An 18,675-nucleotide genomic window follows, 5' to 3' on the forward strand; every position below is an offset into this window, starting at 1 on the left:
TATCATCTAAGAAATGAGAAAAGGGGACTTCCCAGGCAGTCCAGTGGTTAAAACTCTGTGCTCCCAATGCAGCGGGCTTGTGTTCGATCCCTGGTTAGGGAACTAAGCTCCCATACGTCACACAAGATCCCGCAAGCTGCACAGCACAGCCAGACAAGAAAGAGGAAGGAATGAGGACCAGGCCGCCTGCAGGTGGATTCTCAGCGTTGACCTGGAAGCGTCCCCCGTGGCCTGGTGTTGGCACCCGCTGGGTGACCACAGCTCCGTTACGGGGAAGGCATATTTGGTTTCGATCAACGTGAGATGCTCGTAACCGCGTCCTGCGCTCTGTGCCCAGGTATTTGAAGTACACTCTGGACCAGTACGTGGAGAGCGACTACACCATCGTCTACTTCCACTATGGGCTGAACAGCCAGAACAAGCCGTCCCTGCGCTGGCTCCAGAGCGCCTACAAGGAGTTTGACAGGAGGTGGGTGCCCTCCAGCCTTGGGTGGGGTGAAGGGGAACCTCAGGTTCCCAGCTGAGTGAGGGGGAAGCTCGGGTGACAGGAGGGGTCCCGGCTGTGCAGTAGGCGAGGGCGGGACCCCAAGGGCCAGGTGGGGCATTAGGGTGAGCACCCCTCAGGGCCATGGGCCTCTGTCCAGCACTGTCATTTAGGGCTGGGTGCGCAGCCACGCAAGACTGTTGGTGCGTGCCTGCTTAGCCGTGTCCGACTCTTTGTGACCCCATGGCCTGGAGCTGGCCAGACTCTTCGGCCCATGGAATTTCCCAGGCAGGAACACGAGCGGGTAGCCATTTTCCTCCTCCAGGGGATCTTCCTAAGCCAGGGGTCAAACCCATGTCTCTCGCATCTCCTGCATTGGCAGGTAGGGTCTTTATGACTAGCGCCACCTGGGAAGCCCCATGATTCTTGAGAAGAAGCAAATGACATGTTCAAAGCGATCTTTTCCAGAAGCTCAGGCTGACAGTGGAAGGATATGTGTGTATGCCTGTCTTGAGCTAGAACAGATACATTTTCAAATGGAAGGTAGCGAACTTCTTCTGTTTCTCCCACTTCTCTCAAAGGTGGACTGGGGGCAAGAGTAAGATTGTAGATCTTGGCTTGATGGAAGCCAAAAGGAGGGACATCCTAGGCCTCAAAGCCACCTGATAGTCGAGTGCCTGCTATAGGCAGTGAGTTCCCTGTCGGTGGAGGTATGTAAGCAGAGCTCCAAGTCGAATTGGATGCAATTTATACAGCAAAGACTTTTCCGTCCACCATTACCAACACCACTACAAAGGTACAGTGGGTTTCCTGCGTCTTTTTCTGTTCCCTCTGCTTTTGACTTCTCATCTTCCAAACTGTTCTGCCAGGTTTCTCCTTTAAGCAAGAACCATCCACCCAGGAATGTACCTGACCCCCTTCTAGGAGCGCCGGCGCTCCTGCCATGGAGAATCCACCTTCCTATAGGGATGGACTTTGTAACTGTTAGGTAAAGGCGACCAGGAGTGCCTAACAGGCTTTTTAATGGCGGAGCGCTCCTGGGCGGGGTTCCCAGACCCGAATGAGGCAGGTCGAGGAAGTCCGCGCCTGGACCATGTGGGGGGTGGTTTTTATACGTTCGTTGCGAGGGATGGTCAGGCTAGATGGACGGGGGTTTGGATAGGTCGCCAGGCCGAGGCGTCGAGGGCTGACAGGTCCTTCTACGTGGCTGGGGTGGGGCGGCTTTAGCTGGTGAAGTGTGCTGTCATTGGTCCCCGGGATCTGGGAGGCGCCTTCCGTTAGGGACTTCCCCCGCCTGCGGGAGGGAGAGGAGGGGCGGCCCATCATGGCCCCCGGGGTCCGGCCTTACAGTGACAGCTGTGTTCTGGGTCCTTGGGCCACCTGAAAGTCACTGCAACTTCCTCCTTTCGAATCGCAAGACTGTTTGTTTGTTTTTTTTCCTGGTAATTAATATTCCTTCGGGAGATACTCTGAGACTGTATAAATATCAGTTTCATGTGCTAGCTTTTGCCTCCCTTGCCATTTCTTGGTTTATTATTATTAAGATGGATGACAAATGGTGATTGGGGCTCTTAGGTGGCATTTTACTATGCCGAAGAGCTTCCTTTTTCAGTTTATTTGTATTCGTACGGGCTTGGGATCTCCCATTTTATTCAATAGTTTATAATCCATGAAAATATTTATCCTAATGCTCAAATTGTTGAAATTTGGCCAGGTGAGCTTCAGCCTGGCTCCTATGTCCCACAGACACGTCCCTTTCCCTCCGAGCGCTTCCTTTACTTTCTAGGACAATGAGATGCTCCGGGCACATCCCAGGTGGCACTAGCGGTAAAGAACCCGCTTGCCACTGCAGGGGATGTCAGAGATGCAGGTTTGATCTCTGGGTCGGGGAGATTTCCTGGAGGAGGGCGTGGCAACCCACTCCAGTGTTCTTGCCTGGAGAATCCCGTGGACAGAGGAGCCTGGCGGGCTACAGTCCATGGGGTCGCAAAGAGTCGGACACAACTAACAGCAGCTTAGCACACACGCACGCACGCCCAGCCCAGGAATCCGCCGTTTCTCTGGCCCCTGGTTCCTCTTAAGGGAGGACGCTCCTGGGAACCCGGGCCTGGAAGCAGCGTGCTAGTTGCTGCGGGGCTGTTACGGCTCGCAGGCGAGTCAGCGGACTGTTGCGGTGTGTGTGTACATATATGTAGACACACGTACAGGCACACGTCGACGCGGGTCTTCGTGCTTGCACTTGCCTGTTGCTCCTGGTACCTGTGTGTTCACACCGACATCTATGCTAGTTCCCGTCCTTCCCCACCAGGGCTCATTCTGGCTTTCTCCCTTTCTGCATTCGTGACATCTCTTCTCCAACAGTAAGAGCCTGGTTCCCACTGCCTTTGTGCATGCTCAGGCGCTCAGTGGGGTCTGACTCTTTGTGACCCCATGGACTATAGCCCGCCAGGGTCCTCTGTCCATGGGATTTCCCGGAAAGAATACTGGAGTGCGTTGCCATTTCCTCCTCCAGGGGATCTTCCCGACCCAGGGATTGAACCCACGTCTCTTGTGTCTTATGCATTGGCAGGAAGATTCTTTGCCACTGAGCCACCTGGGAATCCACCGCTGTTACTTGGCCTGCCTCTGACTGATCGCGTGGCCACCTCTCACTCGCTGAGGCGCTGTTACCATGCGGCTGCCTCACCCCCACAGAGGCCCTGCCAGTGTCCCCTGGGCTGATGCCCGCACCAGGCCGCCGTGGCTGCCCCCTTCTTGCTCCCACAGTCGGCTGCAAATGTCGGGTCCCTTCTCAGCCCCCACCGTCCTCTGCCTGCCTGGTCCCAGACACCTCGTGCTGGACTTCCTGTCCACCCCCCCTGCTGTGTCTGCCTTACTAATCAGCTCACAGGGGCTTGGGGAGACTGATGGGAAATGTTTGCAGATTCCTGTGCTGTCGGTCCTGCAACTGTGGCCAGTTCCAAGTGGCCCACGTGGCCCCGCTGGGCACGGAACTGGGAAGAAATGATGGCCATCCCTTCTTGTGGGTTCTCCCACCCTGGGATGTAACAGGCGAAGGAGCCCAGGGGCGCAGCAAATAGTACAAGTCATGGGGTGATCAGGAGTCAGTGAGGTTGGACCGTTCATGACCTTTGTGTTTAATATGATTTACTTCATTGTGAGTTGATACTGTTGAATAACGGCTGTTTTCCACAGCTGACTCCCTGAATGGCTGAAATTCTGGCAGTCGGCTCTTTGAAGGGCGAAGAGCTGGCTTGAGGGTGTCCCTGGCTGACCCGAGTATGGATGCCCTTCTCCCTCTGGGACACCCCCTCCCCACCAGGCTGCCAGCCCCTTGCTGGCGTCACAGACCCCAGCGGGCCCACCCCCTCTCTCCAGCCCTGGGTGGACGCCAGCCTTCTTGGCTCGGCCCGATGGCTTTGGACTGAATTAATCACGAAAGAGGAAGGGAAGTCGGCTAAGAAACATCTCGTTGAAGGGGGTGCCTAGAGCTGTCGTATGGTATGGATTGGGGGGGTCACGGCTCCACCTTCGCCCAGGTCAGTTCCCTGCAGAGCAGGGGTTGCTGCCAAGTTGCCAGTGTGTCCCCACCCCCAGCCCCAGTGTGAGCGCCTCTAAGTGGGGGCTCTGATCTTGCAAACTGTAAAGTGCTGTGGGCACACTACCAGTGATGAGCCTGGGGACCTCATCCTCTCCTTCTATGTCCTTAAATTGACTGTCCAGAAACGGAAGGTCAGGACTATCCTGGTGGTCCAGGGTTTAAGAGTCTGCCTTCCAAGCTGAAGGTCTTGGGTTTGATTCCTGGTTGGGGAACTAAGATCCCATGTGCCATGGAGCAACCAAGCCTGCACTCTGCCGCAAAGACCCAAGACAGCTGAATAAGTAGATAAATAAAATATAAAAAAGAAAAGAACAGGAACGGGGGGCTCTGAGGCTCGCCATCGAGGCCACCACGCTGCAGCTCTTTCCAGCCCAGGGTGTCTCCGTGTGCATGCTCTGAGACCCCCTCCGTCTCCCTCCTCAGGTACAAGAAGAACCTGAAGGCCCTGTATGTCGTACACCCCACCAACTTCATCAAAATCCTGTGGACCATCCTGAAGCCCCTTGTCAGGTATGAGCCATTCTCCACGAGGGCCTTGCTGGGGTCAGACAGCCCGGCCCGTCTGGAAATCCAGGCAGTCCTGCTCTGGGGTACCTGCCCTCCCCCCGGCTCTGTCGGATCACAGGGCTGACAGTCATGAACAGGAGCCTCAGCTCGCGCCCCCAGTGAGGTCAGCTCCAGCGTTTTATAGCCCCCTTTTCCTGAGCACCCACATTGTGTATACACACCCGTGTCAGCGTCCTGAGACCGCCTCAGGTCAAGGACTCCCCACGAGGACTCCCAGAACTCGGGAAAGCTGCCATACTCATGGTTCCAGTCTTTACAGGAGAAGGATGTGGATAGGATCTGGAAAAGGCAGAGGCGTGCCGGCAGCCCAAGCCCAGCTCCCTGCTGCCTTCTTCAGGGCAGGGAGGGTTTGTGCAGGTCAGCTCGGTCCCCTGGCCTCGGAGTGCCGCTCAAGATAAGTGTCACTCACCCCAGAAGCTCACCTGAGCTCGGTGTCCACTTAGACAGACCCGGTATGGTGCAAGACCTCGCTGTAAATCACGTCGTTGGCCCCGGTGCAAAGATGCTGTCATCAGCGGGACCTCCCAAGGGCGTGGAGGTCACCTCCCAGGAGCCGGTCAGGGGTCATCCTCTGTTTGGGACCAGCGGGTTTGGGCAGCCCGTTCCTGGTGAGCCCTTCCTGGCCTGGCACGTCCAGCCAAAGGCCTGACTCTTCAACAAAAGAGCGGTGACTTCAGCCCTCCTCCTCCGCATCCGGGCTCTCCCTGTGGGATGATTTCTGCCTCCATGCTGGGAAGCAGAGGCCAGGGGTGGCGAGGGTGGAGGGGCTCTGCCAGGACCACACGGCCCCTCTGCTTTGCCCCCATGTGGACTGCAGGCACACAGGGCCACATGACGGGGTGGACGGGGCGGAGGCCCCTAGACATGGCTTTCATGCAGCAGCCCCAGCCCCAGCCCCATGCCTGCCGGACGGAGGGGCTCCCAGTGCAAGGGGCCCTGGGTGGGATGAGGGAGATTGGGACCCTCGGGTGAGACCTGTGTTGGACTTCTGAACCCCAGACCTGCAGGATAAGCTAATGTCGTTTTAAGCCCTTAGTTCTGTGATTGTTTGTTACACAGCGGCCGCCTGGCCTCGCAGTGAGTCGCTCTCACAGCATTTGTACTGTGGCACCTCTCAGGGTCCCTCCAGCCCGCTCGCTTCTCACTTGGCGAGTGAATACACGTGCACAAGTGCTCACCTGTGTGCACAAACCCTTCTGTGACCCCAGGTCGCTGTCTGAGGCCCCCTCCACTTTCCAGGTCAGCTCTGGGACTTGAATGAGGACTTCCCAGCACGACTGGTGGTGAGAGGCCGCTCTGAGGGGAACCCTGTGCCTGCCCCACCACAACCCTCACCCTCAGCATCCAGAGTCCTGGGCCCTCCCAGGCGAGCAGCTGTGTGTTTTCCAGGCTGTGCAGAATCACCACCTGGAGGAGGGGCTTCTGGGGAGCTCTGAGATCCTCTTCCTGGTAATAAACTGTGCCACCCCTCAGACCAGATCGAGAAGCCGTGAAAGGTTTGAGTCTGATCTCCTTTGGAACTGAAGCTTCTTAGGAGGTGGTGCAGTTGAGGTCTGGGGGCTGCCCTACCATGGGTCTGAGCCCTTCCTTCCCATTGGCTGCCAACCTCACCCCAGAGAGCCTGGCCCGGAGAGGAGTAGTGTTAATTGCTGAGTTGTGTCCAACTCTTTGTGATCCCCCATGGAATGTTGCCCCCTCAGGCAGGCTCCTCTGCCCATGGAATTCTCTTGGCAAGAATACTGGAGTGGGTTGCCATTCCCTTCTCCAGAGGATCTTCCTGACTCAGGGATCGAACATGGGCCTCCTCCGTTGCAGGCAGATTCTTTACCGTCTGAGCCACCAGGGAAACCCCGAGAGAGGGTCACGCATTTTCGGACCTACAGCTCTGCTTGGGACAATTCCTGAAACAGTGGACTCAAGGCAGCACCCATTTAAAAAGCAAGGGAGCGATTTTTGTGGCCAGAGAGCTCCTTTCATTTCACTGAAGTTTCCCGCCAGCCGACTGGTGCTGTAGGTGCTTCAAAGTGAAGAAACCAGTCCTAGTTACCCTCCTGCCCAAGAAGACCGGTCAGATGCCCTGCTTCCTGGTGCTGTCCTTCACCTTAGAAAAGCTCTCAGAGTTCCAGAAGCCTCTAAAGTTCTTGGAAAAAGCCCACCTGCTCTTGCTGTGTTGCAGTGGAGCAGCCTAGGTGATGTGGGTACGAGCCAGGCCTCCCGGGCTTCCCCTTGACCATCGTCACCCTGGGCAGTAGACGCCACCTGTCTCTGCCTCGGTTTCCCTTGAGGCTGACGATGCCCCTTAAGTCACCCTGTTGCCGTAACGAATCAGCGATGTAATACGTGTGGAGTGTTTAGAGCAGGGCCTGCTGGCACTAGTCAGTACCAACTGTTAGCTGCTAGTGCGATTTAAAAAACTTTCTATTATCCTTTTTTGATTACTTAATTGTAATATGTTATGTACCTTATGTGCCAGGCACCTCGAAACAATCCTATGAAGTCAGCTGTCTCTCTTCTATTCCAAAGAGGAGGAGTTTGGTGCTCAGAGAGGTTATAGAGTTTGTCTAAGGTCACACAGCATGTCAGGGCTTGGCTGGGATTCTAGCTCAAGCCTGTGTGGTTCTGTCCCGGTCCTGCCTCAGGCATGGACGTAAGCGGGTGTCTTGAGCGGACTGCAGGGGTCAGGGCTGGGGAGCCATCTGAGCCCTGGAGTCCTCAGCTGCCGATGGACGAAGTGGACAAGCCCAGTGGCTCTCCAGGGCCCACGCACTGCCTGACTCAGACCCTCTGGAGGCAGGGCCTGGCAATTCCACTGCACCCCTGCTTTGGGGTCCCCTGGATGGGCCCCCGAGAGGCCCTTTCCTGGGAATGAGAGGCAGGAAGGAGTCCTGCCTGCGTCGGTGGAGCCTGGTGTCCAACCAGTACCTGGCGGCCGGAGGGGGACAGGCAGAAACACTGGGAGAAAGCCGAGGGGGCTCCTGGGTGGGCTGGAGTTGGCACGAGGGGGGCTCCCTGCAGCTGTGAGGCCAACACCTTTGTCCTGCAGGCCATTCCCGAGAGGCCCTGTCCGTGGGTACGGCTAAGGGCCTGGCACCTGGTCGGCCTCCTCCTCCTCCACTAGGGGGCGCCCGGTGCCCGCGGCTCAGCCTCCTGTGGGCTCCGGGCTCCAGTGGGTCTGGGATAAGACAGCTGCCTGGGTTATCGGAGGTGATATTCTGGGCTGATGGCGTGGTGTCATCTACTGGAGAAGTCCTGGAGAGGGCACACCTCGGGGCGAGCACGCGCACGCGCACGCGCACACGCAGCCAAGGGGCGCACCTCCGGGGCGATGGTCACCTTGTTCGCTGGTTGTGGGAGGGTTTTGCCGTGCGCGCGGCGTGTCCAGGCTCATCGACTCGTGCACGTGGGATCCGGCCAGCCGAGCGGGCGTCGGTGCCACGGCAGTGAGGCTGTAAACAGCGGAGCAGGCGGGTGGTCGCACAGGGGGTCGGCTGGGCCCAGCAGTGACCTTCTCTCCCAGCCCAGCCCCCTGTGCTTCTCCTCACTTCGCGGCTGGGGAAACAGGCTCGCTTTTCTCAGTCGGCTATGTGTTTTCGGCGGCTCTGGGCCTCCCTCCTGCTCCGGCTCTCTAGCTGTGGCCAGGGGAGCTGCTCTCTGTTGCGGTGCTGGGCTTCTCGTTGCTGCGGCTCCTTTTGCTGCGCAGGCTGTAGGGTGCGTGGGCTTCAGTAGTAGTTGCAGCTCCCGGGCTTTAGGGCTCAGACTCAATAGTTGTGGCGCCGGGCCTAGTCGCTCTAAGGCATGTGGGTTCCTCCCAGATTAGGGACTGAACCCGTGTCTCCCGCATCAGCAAGTGGATTCTTTACCACTGAGCCACCAGAGAAGTCCAATATATATTTTTTAAAATTTTAAAACTTTTTTTTTTCCCCCCAAGCCACGAGGCGTGTGGGATCTTAGTTCCTGACCTGGGGATCGAACCCGGGCCCCCTGCAGTGGAAGCTCAACGTCTTAACCCTGAACCGCCCAGGGAAGTCCTGAGTCTTGTTATTAGTAATGGTCCCAGGCCGCAACGTCCACCAGGCATCAGACAGTGGGCTGGCTCATGTAGACATCCCCACTCTTGCAGCAGGGAGCCCCACTTCGAGGGGAGGCGAGTGGCTCCGGTCAGGGCTTGTCTGCGTCATCATGCTCAGGCTATCGTGCGCCCCAAGAGTGACCGTCCTGAACGGAAATCAGAGGGTGTCTTGCTTGGTTCCACAGTCGCGGGGATATGACTCCCACTTTGGTCCCACAGTCGCGGGGATGTGACTCCCGCTTCATAGAGAGAAGCCCGGTGGGATGTTCGAAGCCGAAACCACCGCCGACCCCAGAAGCCAGGCGCCGGGACCCCCTCTGCGTGTGGCCTGCAGGTTCCCGGCCGCTCACCCTGGAGGCAGATGCTGGTCTTTATGCTGCTGAGGCCCTCCGGCGGGCCGGGTGCATCTGAGGTCTGATGAAAGCAGAGCATCTGCCGGATGTGCGCTGCTCCGGCTCTGCTCTGCGTTTAGGTGGTGTCAGCGTTTATGCTTCTTCAACATGAAACACTCCAGCGCTGTTTGCTCCAGGGCTCCCGGCGCCACCCCGCTCTTGCAGGCCCCCCAGCCTCTTTCCTGCCTCCTAATCTTTTTTTTTTTAATTTTCTTCTGTCTTTTTTCTTTTTTAGTCACAAGTTTGGGAAAAAAGTCACCTATTTCAACTATCTGAGCGAGCTCCGTGAACACCTCAAATACGACCAGCTGAGCATCCCCCGGGAGGTTCTGCGGTGAGTGAGACCGCTATGCCCTCCACATCCGCCTGCCCCAGCCTCCCCTCACGTTGAAAGCTTCATTTCCATTTCCATTCGTGTGCTCGGCCAGATCCGGTTCCTGAATCCGCTGCCTCCACAAGGATGCGCGCGGTAAAAGATGCTGACTGCTGACTCAGAGAGGCGAGGCGGGGATGACTGTACACATGCAGATGAGATGTTTCTCTCACCCACCGCTCCAAAACTGATTAAACAAATAAGCCGCGCTGGTAACTGCTGTTTGCTGCCGTGGTGTCGGCCAGTTTCGCTTTGGAGTGGAGGATGAGGGGGACTTTTGGGGTGTGTGGATGACGCGTGTGTGGTGTGAAACACTCCCAGGCCTGGAGCAGGTGTCCTCAGAACCGCCGGCCCGGCGCTTCTGGCTGGAAGCCTAGCTGATGGGTCTGCTGCTTTGTTTCCTAGGCAGCGGTCCCCTCCTCCGACAGGGGCTCTGGTTGCGGGAGGGAGCCCAGTAAGGTGCGTGGTCAGCCCCGGGCCCCTCTGTCAGCTCAGATGGAGCCCAGTCTCTGAGCCCTGCCCCACGCCCTTCTGCCCTTTGCATCCCACTCTCTGGGGGAGCTCCTTTGAGGAAGCCCTGCAGGGGGAGTGGAGGTAGCTCCCTCCCTCTGGGCCTCAAGTCCCGTGGCAGGCGCTGGGGATATAGAGCTCCGTAGATAGTGTGTCCACCCTCAGGACACTCTCAGGTAATGGGGCCATGAGTCCCCAAAAGAGGTGCTGAACCAAGCTGGGGAGGAGACTTGTGAGGAGGGAATATCAGAGGAGGCTTCCGGAGGAGCTGACTCCTGAAGTGAGTTTTGAAGGGACCATTGTCTAGATCGAGAGCCCAGGGAAGAGTCCCTTTCCAGCAGAGGGAAGCTCTCGGTTAGACATGTGGGTAAAGTGTTGGCTAGGGGTTGGCAGGGGAGGATGGCTGTTTGCCAGAGGTTGGATTTCTCTTGCTGGCTGTTGTGTGAATGCCCATGGCTACAGGGGCTTGTGAGAGTGCATGTGTCTGTGTGTGAGTGTGCAAGACTGAGATATGGGCCTGGAAGGATGGGACGCCCAGGGTCCCATCCTGCAGATGCTTGAGGGGCGTGTGACCCGAGATGCTCCCTAGAGCATCAGGGAAGGCTTCCTGGAGGAGGTACCACTATGATGAGTCTTAAAAGGGATGAAGATGCTTGTGGGACGTGTGACCCGACAGTGCCTTGGGGCCTGAGGCTGCGCCCCTGCCAGCTGACAGCTGAGCTTCTGTTGTGGCCACAGATACGACGAGGAACTTCGGAACCTGCACGCCGGCAGGCTGCCCCCTCCAACCAAGACGCCCCCACCGCGGCCCCCTCTGCCCACCCAGCAATTCGGCGTCAGTCTGCAATAGTAAGTGAGCGGGGACAGGGTCTGCCTTGTTGCCTGGGATGCGTCCATGTGCCAGTGGTGGTGGGGTTCTCCCCAGTCCTCAGCCTCTGCAGCCGAGCTCAAGCCTTTGGGGAAACTGACCTGTGAGCTTGTCACCAGGCCAGAGTGCCCACCACTGTGTGTGTCTGTGTGCTTGTGTGCAGAGTACCCAGCCATGGGCCAGGGGGGAGCTGGGGGTGGGGGTGGTGGGGTCCTTGCCTCAGTTTTCCTCATCACTGCTCAGTGGGCAATTCTGGTTCTGTATCCCCAGACCGTGGCCCAGACGCCTCCCATCACTTTCCACGTGAGGCTTGGCCACGTGCTTTGCTCTGGCCAAGCAGACAGGAGCGGCCGCGGGGCAGGTCACGTCCTAGAGGGAACCTTAGTGGCTGGTTCGTAGCTGGTCTCTTGTGGTGACGGAGGCGGGGTGGAGACGGCATCTGGCTGGCCCGCGTTCTTGGGTGAGCACAGAGCCCCTCCCACTGACGCCCAGGGCGTGGGGCTGCCCGAGTGGGGAGTGAACCCCCGTGGGGCTCAGCCACCCGGCTGTAAGGACTGTTGCTCCCGCGGTGTATCCTTCCCGTCCTGCCTGTCTCACCCTTGTTGGCCATGTGAACCTTGAGCTCACGCCCCTCTCAGCTTGTTTCCTTATTTCTAAAATCAGCGAGTTTCTGCATGATGCGACCGTCAATCTTTACTCCTTGAAAAGGATTCTAGGCCCCCATCCAGGCCAGCTTCGTCCATTCTAAGACTCATCATAGTGGTACCTCTTGCAGGAAACCCTCCCTGATGCTCTAGACTGCATGTAAGGCCTCCCTCCGTTGCAGCCCCGATCTGAGCAGGCGCCGGGAGGAGCCCCTCAGGCTCTTTGCTCTGCTCAGAGGCAAGCTCTTTGTTCTCCTCCTAGCCTCTGTCTCCGGCACCTGGCCAGGTGTGAGGCAGCTGACATGATGGAAGACGAAGGGGCTGTTTAAACCGTACGAGCCCCGTGGGGCAGTTGGGTCTGAGCCGCATGATGTGTAGGAAAACCAGGGCCTGGAGGGTGGTGGATCCAGGGAGCAATCTGCCTGGTTTCATTTGTTAGTTGTTTTTTGTTAGAAACATGCCGTGTGATCGGTCTGTGTATAAAGATCCCATGATCTTTAAGAGCCGTGCTGGATGTTAAGACACTGAAAGGTCAGGAGCTGAGGAGGCTCTGGGCAGGGCCCAGGCCGGGTAAGGAGGCGGAAGTGGCGCCTTGGGTGTGACCCAGCAGCTGAAAGGGACTGTTGTTTTCCAGAACTTTCTACAGTGGCAGCCATGGTCCGTATTGTCCACTGGCGGTTGAGCAGGGCAGGTGAGGCACCGGATTTATCGTCTCATTTGCCTGGAACTGCTTTCAGCTCAGGTGGCCGCTCGCTGCCCGGTGGACAGGGTGGCCCCGGGTGGCGGGGTGTCAGCGCCCCCTCAGTCAGACACACACCCAGCAGCGCTCCCTCGACTCGGGTGTTTGTGAGCACTTAGTGACCGGGAAAGGTTGAAGGCAAAAGGAGAAGAGGGCGGCAGAGAATGAGACGGTTAGGTGGCGTCACCGACTCGATGCACGTGAGTCTGAGCCAATTCGGGAGACGGTGAAGGACAGGGAAGCCTGGTGTGCTGCAGTCCGTGGGTCGCGAAGTGTTGGACACGACTCAGCAACTAGACAACAAAAGTGAATATACCGTATGTTCATATATGACCTCCATAAATACATCTGGAGCAAAGTTCAGCGAACAGCACTTCCTTTTCCGCTTTTAAACATTGTAAAGATGTGCTGGTGTGGCCCCCACCACCCCCTAACTGCCCTCAGGAAGGCAAGACCTGGAACACGCCTGCTGTGACTCCGGCCGCTCTGGGGGAGCGCTGGTGAGAACTTGGCTCTCAGAGCAGGGCATAGTGACTGCTTTACCGAGGCTTCTGCCATGGGCTCTGTGCTTTCAGCCTGGCCCTGAGTTTGCTGCCCCAGTCCTGGCTGGGTGTGAGCTGATACCCGGGGTCCAGGGTGGGCGTGCGGGGCTGCTGGCTTTGGCATCGTCAGCGCCTTAGCCTGGGGAGCAGGAGCACCTTCTGGGTTGCCCGTCTTGTTGTTCAGAATCACTCCTTGAAAAGTGCAAGTGTCTAAGTCTCAATCGCTCAGTCGTGTCCGACTCTCTGCGACCCCACAGACTGCAGCCCGCCAGGCTCCTCTGTCCATGGGATTCTCCAGGCAGGAATACTGGAGTGCGTTGCCGTGCCCTTCATCAGGGGATCTTCCTGACCCCAGGATTGAACCCCGGTCTCCTGCATTGCAGGCGGATTCTTTATACCGTCTAAGCTACCAGGGAAGTCTCCTTATCATCTGGGCTTCCCCTGTGGCTCAGAGGATAAAGTGTCTGCCTGCAATGCAGGAGACCGGGGTTCGATCCTTGGGTTGGGAAGATCCCTGAAGATGGAAATGGCAACCCACTCCGGTGTTCTTGCCTGGAAAATTCCACGGATGGAGGAGCCTGGCGGGCTACGGTCCATCAGATCACAAACAGTCACACACAACTGAGCCGTACATGCCCTCCTTCAGGGGGTCTTCCTGACCCAGGGATTGAACCCAGGTCTCCTGCATTGCACGCGGATTCTTTATACTGTCTGAGCTACCAGGGAAGTCTCCTTATCATCTAACAAAGCTTTAAAAATGAAAAACAAAAAGCAAAACTCACCCAACTTGTGGACTTCTGAAGCCATCTGCTTGAGTACAATGTGTGTGTGTGTGTGTGTGTGTGTGTGAGGTCTTTGTGATTTGGGTACCGCTCAGCCTATGAAGTTCACCAGGGCACCTTGGCCTTGTGTTTCGAGCAGGTGCCTTTTGGAAGGTGCTGATGCAGCATTTCAGCCTGGAGCTGCCAGCAGATGCGGGGGATACCTGGTGTAAAGGCTGTGGTCCAGCCCCGCTCCAGAACCAGTTGTTGCTCTTCCTGTCAGTTCGTTACATCTTTAGGGAATGGTGACTATCGTTGGGCAACCTCTGAAAACCATTCTGCACGTGCCACTTTGAGAGCTAATCCATGCGATTGCCTCTTTAAATTAATATTTTATGCTGTTTCATTGCAAATGACTGTAATAAAATGGCAATAAACATATTAAATAAAGCACCAAATATGTAATTTGTTTGGACTGTGAATGAATGAAAGTCATTAAAATTCATAAGCAGATCCTATTCACAAGTGTTAATTCACTGAGTTACGTTCAAAAACACACAACAGAACGCTATCACCTTAGCATGAGCTAATTAAGTTAATATATTAAGGGGAAGTCAGAGATTCAAGAAGTCTTTGCCTGCCTGCCATGCCTGAAGAGGGACAATGGAAACAGCCCTGAACTGGGCCGTTGTGAAGCGATGGAAAAGGGGAGGGGCCTCTGGGGCCACGGGGGAGGGAGGCAGGTCGCATCCCAGCTCTAGCCTTTTCCAGCTCTGGGAAGGCAAGCTTGTGATGTAACTTCTCACCCTCGCCTCTTCCCCTCTAACCATAGGTGAAACCCTGCTCTCTGTACCCTCTGGGGCCATGGGGCCCTAATAGGATGCAGGCAATGTGAGCACTTTCTGCTGCCCAGTTCATCGCCTGCTCTTATTCCCTCTTCTGATCCCCTCCTCCAGAAAGCCTTCCCTGATACTCCACACAGGCAAGAAGCATCTGTTGAGAAGACTATTCTTGCCCCCATGGAATTGCCTTGACACCCTTGTAAGGAACTAATTGAGCATGAAAGTTATGACCAACCTAGACTGCATATTGAAAAGCAGAGACATTACTTTGCCAGCAAAGGTCCGCCTAGTCAAGGTTATGGTTTTTCCAGTAGTCATGTATGGACGTGAGAGTTGGACTGTGAAGAAAGCTGAGCGCCGAAGAATTGATGCTTTTGAACTGTGGTGTTGGAGAAGACTCTTGAGAGTCCCTTGGACTGCAAGGAGATGCAACCAGTCCATTCTGAAGGAGATCAGCCCTGGGTGTTCTTTGGAAGGACTGATGCTGAAGCTGAAACTCCAGTACTTTGGCCACCTCATGCAAAGAGTTGACTCATTGGAAAAGACTCTGATGCTGGGAGGGATTGGGGGCAGGAGGAAAAGGGGACGACCAAGGATGAGATGGCTGGATGGCATCACCGACTCAATGGACCTGAGTTTGGGTGAACTCCGGGAGTTGGTGATGGACAGGGAGGCTTGGTGTGCTGCGATTCATGGGGTTGCAAAGAGTTGGACACGACTGAACGACTGAACTGAACTGAACAGATGAGGGTATATTTCTGGACTCGATTCTATTCCATTGATTTGTAAGCTGGTGTTACATGATCTTTATTGTAGATTTATAGTAAGTTTTGCAATTGGGAAGTGTGATTCTTCCAGTTTTGCTTTTCTTTTTCAAGATTATTTCAGCTCTTCTGAGTCCCTTGAATTTCTTTACTAATTTTAGAATCGGCTTGTCAATTTCTGCAAAAAAAAGCAATTGGAATTTCAATAGGGACTGTGCTGTGTCAGTAGGCCAATTTGGGGGCTATTGCCATTTTAATAATGTGCTACATGCTAAGTTGCTACAGTCGTGTCCAATTTTATGTGACCGCATGGACTGTAGCCCACCAGGCTCCTCTGTCCATGGGATTCTCCAGGTAAGAATACTGGAGCAAGTTGCCACGCCCTCCTCCAGGGGATCTTCCCAACCCAAGGATCCAACCGGAGTCTCTTATGTCCCCTGCATTGACAGGCAGGTTCTTTCCAATTCAGAAGCAAGGATGTCTTACCATTTATTTGAATCTTTAAATTTCTTTCAAAAATGTTTTATAGTTTTCCATGCAGCAGTTCTGTACTTTTTTATTAAATTTATTTAGTTTTTATTCTTCGTGATGCTATTGCAAATCAAATTGCTTCTTAATTTCATTTTTAATTGTTCATTGCTAGTGTATAGAAATACAACTGATTTTTGTATGCTGATTCTATCTCCTGCAATCTAGTTGAACTCATTTATTCTAATAGATTCTTTTGGTGAATTTTTTTCTTAGTATTTTCCACGTCTAAGATCACACCATCTGCAAATAGAGATAGTTATACTTATCCTTTTCCAACTTGGGTGCCTTTTATTTCCCTGTCTTGCCTTATTGCACTGGCTATGCCTCCAGTACAGTGTTGAATAGAAGTGACGAGCACGGTCACCCCTGTTTTGTTCCTGATCTTAGAGGGGAGCTTTCAGTCTCTTTATCATTAAGTAGGAAGCTAGTTTTTCATAGATTCCCTCAATCAGGTTGAGGAAAATCCCTTCTGTGGCTACTCTGTTGAATGTTGGGTTTTTTTTTTCCTTTCATGAAAGGGTGTTAGATTTTGTCAGACCTTTTTTTTTGCTCTGTTGAGAGGATCGCATGACTTCTGCCCTTTATTCCGTTAATGTGATGTTACACTGATTGATTTGCATGTGTTGAACAAACCTTGTAGTCTGAGGACAGATCACATGTGTTCATGGTGTATAATCTTTTCATATGTTGCTGAATTTGTGTGGCTGATATTTTGTTGAGGATTCCGTGTCTATTCATAAGCACACTGGATCCAGGTCTCCATCCGTGAAATGGGCCCTCTGTGTCTGGCCTGGGATGCCACCCAGCTCTCAGCATTGCAGTGATTTTAATTATCAGTGTCTTTGACTTACAGCTTACAGCTTTTCCCGTTGTTCACTGTTTATGACTTGCAGCCCTCCCTGGAGGGAGGTGGCCGCAAGTCTCTTTCTCATGTGGGGAGGCTGGGGAGGCTCAGAGACAGGCTGCGGGTCACCCATTTCCTAGGACTTGTGTAGATCTGTGTGGTTCCCAAAGTAAATGGAGGAGGAAGAGCGCCTGCAGCTTTGGAATGTCCTGGGAGAAAAGGACCCATCCACCCACTCCTCCCCGGGGTGCAGCGGGGACACCTCCTGGACGCTACTTGGGCCCCAAGCCTCGTCCTCCCACTCAGAGGGGACACACAGGGAATCAAGTCAGGGAAGGGGTGGGGAGTGTCCAGCTTGCATTCCTACGGTAGCATGACCTCATGAAAGCAGAGACCATCCCCCGGGCCCGTTTGCCAACTGGACTATCGTTTGGAGTCCTGGTGGGACAAGCTTCAGTAGAAGTGAAATCAGCAGTAAACCCAGCTTTCTGCGGCGATCAGGGCCTGCAGAGGCCTGTCGCTGCTGGTGACGCGGTCCTCCTTGTGCCCGTGCGTGTGCTCTGTCACCCAGTCGTGTCCAGCTCTTCGCGGCCGCATGGACTGTAGCCCACGAGGCTCCTCTGCCCATGGAATTCTCCAGGCAAGAATACTGGAGTAGGGTGCCATTTCCTCCTCCAGGGGATCTTCCCGGCCCGGGATTGAACCCACGTCTGTTGTGTCTCCTACACTGGCAGATGGATTCCTTACCACCAGCACCACCTGGAAAGCCCATGTGTTCATGTTTCGGTCCTCTGTAAATCTCAGAGGGAAATGGAAAGCAGGACGGATATCATATCTCCCCAGTGAATTGCTACTGAAGGAGCATGGGTCTGGGTCGTGGCTGCCTTGCCTCCAGCTCTGCCATCTCTTGGCTTTGGGACCTCGAGCTGGTCACCTGGACTTTCCCAGTGTCCATCTCCCATCTGATTGGGGCCAACAAAAGTACAATGGAAACTGAGTAGATAATATTTCAGAGCGAGGGCTCTAGGCTCAGACTCGTGGGTCTGAGTCCCGGCTCTGTCCGCTTGTGACCATGTTTTCCCCTAATCTGTGGCTGCGTCATAAGTTCCCCCAGAACCTAGCTTCAAACAACAACCGTTTTGTGGTATATTCTGATTTCTGTGGGGTAACAAGGAATGTTTTGTAATAATAAAGAAGTTAATCTTAAAGGTTTATTCACTTTAAAATACATGCAACAAAATCTGGGGGCACCAAAGAAGCAGATACACCATCCTGGTAGGAGACCCCAGTACCCTGCTCTGTATAGGTGATGGAACAAGCCCACAGCAAGCTTGAGCAGCACATCAGTCAACTAACCCCACTGAAATTTAAAGAACAGGCATCCTAGGAACAGCAAAACATATTCTGCTCAGTTAAAAAGTGTCAGGGCAGGATCCCAGCCAGCAGTGTCTGACTTCAGAGCCCTGGCCCCTCAGTCTAGCTGGGGCTTCCTGGTGGCTCAGACAGTAAAGAAACCGCCTGCAGTGCAGGAGGCTGGGTTTGATCCCTGGGTTGGGAAGATCCCCTGGAGGAGGAAATGGCAACCCACTGCAGTCTTCTTGCCTGGAGAACCCATGGACAGAGGAGCCTGGCCCAATGTAGCCCAGTCTCTCAAATATGCTGCCTTTTGGGCAAGAAAATCCAGCAGCTGAGGAAAGAGAGAAACAAACATGTTTAGAGGGAGCCCAGGGGTCTGTAGAATGGGTCGGTGTAGGCGGCTCTGGCTTCAAATGTCTGACTGCCACTTGAGCGGGGGTGTGGGGAGATGGGGCTGGAAGGGCCATTTGTATGATTGTACCTGTGTTTTAAAGTTTCCCTGTCTTTAAAGCATTTAAAGTTTCCTGAATCTCTGTATCAAATTACTACTTGAGAGACTGTTAACAGCCTGTCCGAGGCAACATACTTGGTTTTCACACAGCGTCTCTATTGATTGATTCGGTCTCCTGGTTCTGCTTTCACGGCCAGATCTTCTCACACCTCTGGGCCTTCTTCTGTGTGTTTCCTTCTGCCTGGAACGCCCTTTCCTCTTTTGTCCTCGGCAAGCTCCTACTCGTCCCTCAAAACCCAGAGAGAAGTTGCCCCATGTGGAGCCCTCGCCAACCGCA

At 54.8% G+C, this 18,675-nt stretch overlaps 1 protein-coding gene across 2 annotated transcripts in view; it reads left to right on the forward strand.

Annotated features, from left to right (window-relative positions):
- ARHGAP8 (Rho GTPase activating protein 8) overlaps positions 1-18,675 on the forward strand; it is a 53,776-nt gene that overhangs the window by 26,825 nt on the left and 8,276 nt on the right. Inside the window, exons 5-8 of one of the 2 annotated variants that reach the window (XM_018048888.1) lie at positions 338-469; positions 4,509-4,595; positions 9,349-9,447; positions 10,735-10,845. In XM_018048888.1, the coding sequence (XP_017904377.1) occupies positions 338-469; positions 4,509-4,595; positions 9,349-9,447; positions 10,735-10,845 (429 nt within the window). The remainder of the gene's footprint in view (positions 1-337; positions 470-4,508; positions 4,596-9,348; positions 9,448-10,734; positions 10,846-18,675) is intronic. The other variant, XM_018048889.1, reaches the window with a different exon arrangement.

Source organism: Capra hircus, chromosome 5, assembly GCF_001704415.2.
Source record: "Capra hircus breed San Clemente chromosome 5, ASM170441v1, whole genome shotgun sequence".
Classification (NCBI taxonomy): Eukaryota; Metazoa; Chordata; class Mammalia; order Artiodactyla; family Bovidae; genus Capra; species Capra hircus.